The sequence below is a fragment of the Lepidothrix coronata genome, unplaced genomic scaffold (assembly GCF_001604755.1).
Source record: "Lepidothrix coronata isolate B3197 unplaced genomic scaffold, Lepidothrix_coronata-1.0 Scaffold180, whole genome shotgun sequence".
Taxonomy (NCBI): domain Eukaryota; kingdom Metazoa; phylum Chordata; class Aves; order Passeriformes; family Pipridae; genus Lepidothrix; species Lepidothrix coronata.
In genome coordinates this window covers 1114296-1121537 of record NW_016690360.1, presented here as the reverse complement: position 1 = coordinate 1121537, position 7242 = coordinate 1114296, and the positions used below count along the sequence as shown (strand labels likewise).

The window sequence follows — 7242 nt, the reverse complement described above, 5'->3', positions numbered from 1 at the left end:
ATTCCCGATCCAGGTTACAGTTCCCACAGTGACCTGCTACCCATACACTGTATTTATTACACAGAGCCCAGCTCAGAGCCCTGATCTAAGCAAAGCAGCAAGCAAGCCTTTGGATCTCCCCATCCCACACACACCTCTCTGCCTCCAGCCCCTCTTTCCAGGCACAGCTGGAACAAAGCTGGGATGTCAGGCTGGGAGCTGGCAGTGCCCTGCCCCACGGAGGGAGTGTCCAGGGAGATGAGATGGACTCCCAGCCCTGAGCTGACCCAGAGCAGCAGCTCAGGCCGGGCAGGGCTCCCTCCCCTGGCTCTGCTGGGGCTCCTGCAGACACAGCTCCCCCTCAGCTCCCCACCCTGGGCCTGCTGGCAGGGTCACGCTTGGATTTGGTGCCGGCTCTGGTGTGAGCCACCCTCCATCTCAACTACAGCCCCTCGAGGACCTCAGGGAAAACTCCCTTCAGTGAATTTCTCAGCCAGGGAGTGCCACTGACCACTCCGTTGGCTTCCAGGCTTCTGCATTATCCATATTTTTAATACAAACTGGGAGCTGGTTCAGCCTGGGAGTCTCATTCACAGGCACTGACTGTGACAAGAGAAAATAGTGCAAAGTTGGGCTCAGGTTGGAGGCAGCTCATCCCTGAGCACCAGGACCAGCCAAAGCAGCTCTGAGTGGGGCCAAGCTGGGCCCTGCTCACCCCCAGCTCCAAGGCAGAGCAGAGCAGGCTGGAGACACGGGCTCAGTGCTGGCACATCCAGAACTGCACAGAACCACCCGGGCTGGGATTCCACCCTCTGCCCGCGACTCCAGAGCAGAGTTAAGCTCGTACTCTTCCAGCAAGACCCTTGCCTGGTCCAAAAAGGCACAGTTCAGCTCCACAACACATCTAGGACTGTATAGAGAGAGAGTTTTCCCTTTACAACAGTCTCTGGAGCACAGGCGGTGCTGGGTCAGCGACAGGAGCACGGACACTTCCACTCCTTCCCTTCCACTCACGGCCTTTCCTTCAGCTCTAACTACTGACAGCGGAGCTGGTGGCACCCACGGGACTCCAAATTCTTCTGGTGAACTTGGTGTGCACCTGTTTCTTATCTCTTCTTCTTCCAGATGTTTTTCCTCCAAGGCAGAACCGCTGGCTGTGCGTCCCTCTGGGAGCGCTGCGGGTGTTTCCCGGAGCGCAGGCTGGAGGCAGCAAGGTCCCTGGGAACAGAAGAGACACCAACTTCACTCTCCAGTCCATTTGCCCACTGCTCAGAAACAGCCCATACTATGACATGTATCTACCTTTCTCCAGGATTTACTGTGGGGCAGAAGATGGGGGAAGGCAGAGGGGGAATTTCCAGCCACAGCTTTATTAAACCACAGAGGAATTCCATCAAGCCCAACATCCCCTTTCCATCAGTGGCAGAGGATTCAAGGAGTCCTGCAGCAGGGCATGACCCAAGTGATGCTTCCCCACATCTGCCTTTCAGACACTGTTCCCATTGCATCTGATTTGACTGCCAACAATTAACTGATCTGCCAACTCCCTTTAGCTCATTTACACTCCTGGAGTCTCTGGTTTCTTCCAGCAGCGATTCCACAACTCACTGATGTGAGCTGAGAAAAGCTCTTTTCTTCAGTCCAAAGTTGCTGCCCAATAAATTGTATTCCTCCCTGATGCCATCCCCCCACCCTCTTCTGGTACATCACCCACCCGCCTGTCCCATATCAGAACTTCCTATTCCAATCAAGAATTACATTTTATGTGATAATCCTCTGGATCTGATAGGTCACAAGCAACCCTGGCTCCCTCAGCTCTGAGCCCTCCATTCTACAGAGAGCAGAAATAGTCAAGTCTTCTCATTTAAAGGAGACAAGAGGAGGAAGTCCTGTCAAATCCAAGTGGGACCTGCAGTCTGGGGTCACAGCTGCCGACTTTCAAGTGCTTATGAGGGATGTTCAGGGTGGGTTTAAGTGCCATCTCACCTGAGAGCCCTCAGTAGGCCATGATGGGGAGGCTTCATGTCACCACTCTGTGGGGACCTCATTGATGCTCCAGAACTCACTGGGAGCTTCAGACTCTGGAGGTACCTAATGAGCAAGAGGAGATTCATGAACCACCCACATCCAGACTGGCTGTGCTGAGCCACAGTGACAGACAGCTGAATGCATGATCTTGAAGGGTTAATTGCAGCTATTTGAGAGCTATTCAGGGCTCACTTTTCCTGCTATTCCCTTCTGTCAGACCTCACTCTATTCACATTTAATGATTGGGGATTTTAACTATTGCCTTGCTATGGAATTAATGACAGATCTTTACAATGCCTTTGCTCCCACCTCCCCACAGTGTACACACCCCTCCGTGCTGCTGCTGAAGGGAGAGAACTGAGACCCCACGTGCTGTGTAAACAGAGCTGATCACAGAGATTTGGCTTCTGAGTCCCAGCTCACAGCAGTCCTGCTCTGCTCCTATGGTGTCCCAAAGCTCCACACCCTCTGCTTGCCCCTGTTCCCAACTCTGCCTTCCCACTCTGCCAGCTCTGCCTTCCCCCCAGCACACCCAGCACCCTGGCAGCAGGAGGGATGGAGGTAACATTGCTTTATATCAGCTAGGAAAGAGACTTTTGTACAACCCAAACACCCGGGTGGCACTGCCGGGGCCTCTGGGGAGGGCAGTGAGAGCCACTAGAAAAGTTCCAGCCGTTCGCAGCATCCCCAGGGAGCTGGAGATGCTCCAGCTCCTGAGTGCTGTCTGTCTGCTTGCCCCCTCCCCAAACAGCCCCCAGGGACACCCTCAGGACCCCCTGACTTACCCAGGCTTCCCCTGGCAGAAGGTGGCACAGATGTTGTCCCTGGAGTGCGAGCACTGGCACCTGCCCGGTGACCTCCTGCGCCGCCTGGGCGGGCTCCCCAGGCCGTAGGGAGCCGTGTGCCTGGGAAAAACAAAGGGATTCAGCCGTGCCACCAACTTTTTTATTAGCCAACAGGTTTACAGCACGGTCTTGGGAGGCAGCCAAGCCTGTGCCAGGATAATAAAAGACTCATCTGTAGACAGAAGGTGAAAAGGTCACTGATAGGTCTAAGCCTTTAAACTGCAGCTCCTCTCCCACCTCCTGTTTTCCCCACCCTACCCCTCCCAGGGAGATTGCCACGATGTGGCTTGGAAGTGCAGTTCCCTCTCCCTGCAGCAGCCCAGGTGCCCGTGCAAGGGTTACCGCATGGGCTGGGCAGTTCAGCTGCGTGCCAGAGCACAGGAGGAGCAGGGCCGGCCCGGGCCAGCAGCCCCAGCCCAGCAGAGATGTCAGTGCCTTCCTTCCCCCGCGGGTTTAACACGCAGGATATCGTACAAGGATATCTCGGGGCCAGAGGAGGTTCTGTGATCACAGCGTGCTCCCAGAGCTGTTAGCACATTCCCAGCTCCATCTCTGATGGCAATCTCCTCTCCCAGAGGGTTCAGGATTGGCAGTGACTGCAACTCTTCTCCGAGCAAGCAGCGAGTTGTAGTTTCATGTCAGCAAGCACGATTATAACCACACCTGAGCACATGTGTTATGCTCCAGTGTGATGGCCATTGGTCTGAAACTGCTGGGAAAGCTGCTTTAACATTCCTGAGGGCAGGACTTGGCAGCCACGGGCCGTTAGTGCCAGCCCACCACTGTCTCATTAACAATACTGGCAGGCAGCAGCCAGGGCTGCAGTTTGTGAGCGGGGAGAGCAACTTTCTGACTTGAAGCTACAACATCTTGGTGTTAATTTGGGTTTGCAGAGGTACAAACCTCAGAGCCCGCGAGGCAGCAGCGCCCTGTGCTTTCACCCCGATCCCTGGGGGTGAGACTGAACCTCCTGAGCAGAAGCACAGCCTGTCCCTTTCTAGGCTGAGCTCGCAATGTCCCCCGAGCAGGTGCTCCCGGAGCCTCCCGGCAGTGGGACCCTTCCCCCATCCTCCAGCAGAAGGTACAGTCACTGTCCATCCCCAGCGCTCCCCACTCCGAAAGCTGCTCGTGCTTACCCAGGTGTGTTGACCCAGATGATGTCCAGGTGACAGAAGTAAATGCATTCCTTATCCATCCAGCTGTTGCAGGAACATCGCTTGGTCCTGGGGTGCGCGGCCAGGTGGGACTCTGGCGGGGGATGGCCCAGACCTGCGGCACACGAGGGAGGGATGAGCCGCACGCTCGGAGCCCGTCCGTGTGTCCCCTCCGCAGCCACACCTCCGCGGGGACCGTGCCCGCAGCTTCGCGGGATGAGGCTGCGGCTCATCCCGGACCGGCACAACCCCGGCGGCTCCTCCGGAGCGAGGGCACCGCGCAGCGCCCGCACCCCGCAGCCCCCTCGGACACCCCTGTCCCCGCTCCCCCAGCCCAGGGCTCCCCGGGTACCGATCCTCCTCCAGCCCGGGGCTCACCGGCTTCCAGGAGGGCGAGGAGGGCGAGCGCCAGCAGCACTGCGGGGTGGCGGGGCATCACCGCGGCTCTGCGGGCTGGGCTGAGCTTGGCTGGGCTGAGCTTGGCTGGGCTGAGCCGGCGGCTTCTGGGGGCTCTTCTGTGGGTTTTCCTCCTTTTCCTCCCGTCCCGGCTGTTCCACTGGAGCCGCCGCGCAGCGTCTGGAGCCGTGGGGCGCCCGGCAGGTGCTTTATAGCCCCGGTCCCGCCGCGTCACGGCCGCTCCGCCCCGCGCGTGGAGCGGCCGCGGGAACCGCCGGGCCCGGGGACACCAACACCCCCCGGGGACACCGACACTCCCTGGAGATACCGACCCATCCCTGGGGATACCGATACCCACTGGGGACACCGACACTCCCTGGGGACACCGATACCCACTGGGGACACCAACACCCCCCGGGGACACCGACACTCCCTGGAGATACCGACCCATCCCTGGGGATACCGACCCATCCCTGGGGACACCGATACCCACTGGGGACACCGACACCCCTCAGGGACACTGACAGCCCCCCGGGGGGCACTGACCCACCCCCGGGGACACCGACACTCCCTGGAGATACCGACCCATCCCTGGGGACACCGATACCCACTGGGGATACCGACACTCCCTGGGGACACCGATACCCACTGGGGACACCGACACTCCCTGGGGACACCGATACCCACCGGGGACACCGACACCCCTCAGGGACACCGACAGCCCCCCGGGAACACCGACCCACCCCTGGGGACACCGACACCCCCCCGGGGGGCACTGACCCACCCCTGGGGACACTAACACTTCCCGGGGACACCGACCCACTCCCGGGGGCACCGACACCCCCCGGGGGGCACTGACCCACCCCTGGGGACACCGACAGCCCCCTGCCCTCCTCACCCTCCGCGGGCACACGCGTGGGCTCCCCTGCCCCTCGTGTCCGGGCGGCGCCCGGGGGGATTTGGAGAGAACGAGTCCCGGGGGTGTCGGGGAGGGGATGCGGAGGGGGGTGACTGTGGGACCCCCGGGGGTCCCGAGTGCGACCGGAGCTGCAGGTGAAGGCAGGAGGACACACACACAGGCAGAGCCCCCGTGGGATCCCCCCGAACACCTGCCCACGCGTGGGGACTGACCCCGGCCCCCACGGCACCTCCCGGGGGTGGATTAAACTGAGTAAACAGGACAGAATTCAAGATGTATTTCAAGTTTTCACTTGAAATTTCTTAATTTACTTTATTTTAGTAAAATTGTAAACGGATACATTTCCTCGGAGTTGCCGCTCAGCTCATGCAAATGCAGCTGTTCAGTGACACTCTCGCTTTTTTCTCTCTTTTTTTTTTCACTAAACCAATTCAAAGACTTTTGCTACGTTGAGCAATTCAAATTTCTTGCAGTAAACCTGTCCTCCCGCTGTCTGATTTTGCTGCAGGATTCACGAGGCACCTTCTGACACTGTATCTGCACATTTTTAGCACACAAATCATGTAAAATAGAGTCACCTCCTGGCATGCACGGGGTGGCACTCGAAGCCACTTCACCTGGCCCATCGTGTGTGTCAGGCAGGAGCAGGAAACTGTTCTCCAGAGAGATGTTGGGTCCTGACCACGACAGGGATGGGTCACAACCTCCTGGCCTGGGGCCACCATTCCAGCTCCAGGCATCCCAAATCTCGGGTAAATCCTGTGAGCAGGTCAGAAAAGCCAAATCACTGCACTTCCCTTTCCAGAGATGTTCTTAAAGGCTTCTGGGGAAAGGGAGTGTATTTTATTTGTTTACCATGAGCAGTTCAGGTTTTTATTGCCCTGTTGTCGTGGGCAGATGGAAGGTGATGGCAATTACAGCCAGTGGGAGTCTCCTGCCCAGTAACACGTGCAGGGGGAAAGGAAAGAGAAATAAGAAAAAGGGCAATGAGGCAGAGCGTGGAAAACTGCTGCAATCTGAGAGTCAGGGCTCCTGCTCACAGCACCTGGGCAAGTCAAATGGGTCGTGATTGTGGCCCTGCAAGTGATGCCCAGAGGATGTGCCATTCCCTCTGTGGGAAGCCCTCTCTGAACTCGTGCAAAATGCATGCAGGGGATGTGCAGGGGAAAGCCCATTGCAGGATCAAAAAACCCCTTGCTGCTCTATTCACCAGCCAGCTCTGACTGCGATGGCACAGGAGGGCACAGATACTGTTGAGAGCTCCTTTCACTAAGAGAGGGTGAAGTGAGGGGGCACAGGGGGCCAGAGCAGATGGAAAATGTCCATATGGGAATGCCATTAAAATAACAGAGCAGAGAACAGCAGGCAGAGAAAATCAAGAAGAGTGAAAATGTTCTTTTAAAATAATATAATGTTATTAAAGATATAATTATACAAATAAATAATATAAATATAATAATATAAAACAGATAAAAACGTAAAATAAGATAAAATATGATAATAAAAATAAAATATAACTGATAAACTAAAGCTTCAGTATTACAGGCAAACAAGCAGAGGGAAGTGTTTAACCTCTGTACCAATGCAACAATTATCCTAAAGAAAACAGGGAAATACAATAGCAGCACTACCTGTTACAACCCATATTCCAGCTGTGCCAAGTTTCAGAGTTATGTCAGAGCTCGGATACTCTGTGACATTCCAGATGCCAGTTCAGTGATATAATAAATCTCCCTTGGCTTCCGTTCCCGGGCTCCTCATTCTGGTCACCGAGGGTGAAAGCTGATCCCCTGGACGTGGGGAAGGGAACGCAGCAGTATTTGCTCACAGGGAGGAAAGGCTGGGCAGCAAATGACATCATTTTGTCAAAGAAGGGGCTCTCTTTGAAAAGATGCCACCAGTTGTTTGCACAAATTATGAG

The 7242-nt window shown here is 56.4% G+C and overlaps 1 protein-coding gene across 1 annotated transcript; it reads right to left on the bottom strand.

The window, feature by feature from the left end:
• Positions 1-238: 238 nt before the first annotated feature.
• Positions 239-4549, bottom strand: LOC108504963 (endothelin-2-like). The gene is made up of 5 exons (XM_017830517.1): positions 4385-4549; positions 3989-4121; positions 2793-2912; positions 1966-2070; positions 239-1197 (listed from the first exon to the last, which is right to left on the bottom strand). Exons 1-5 carry the CDS (start codon positions 4440-4442, stop codon positions 1086-1088), a joined length of 528 nt encoding a protein of 175 aa, XP_017686006.1. The 5' UTR covers positions 4443-4549; the 3' UTR covers positions 239-1085.
• Between the last annotated feature and the right edge of the window lie 2693 nt (positions 4550-7242).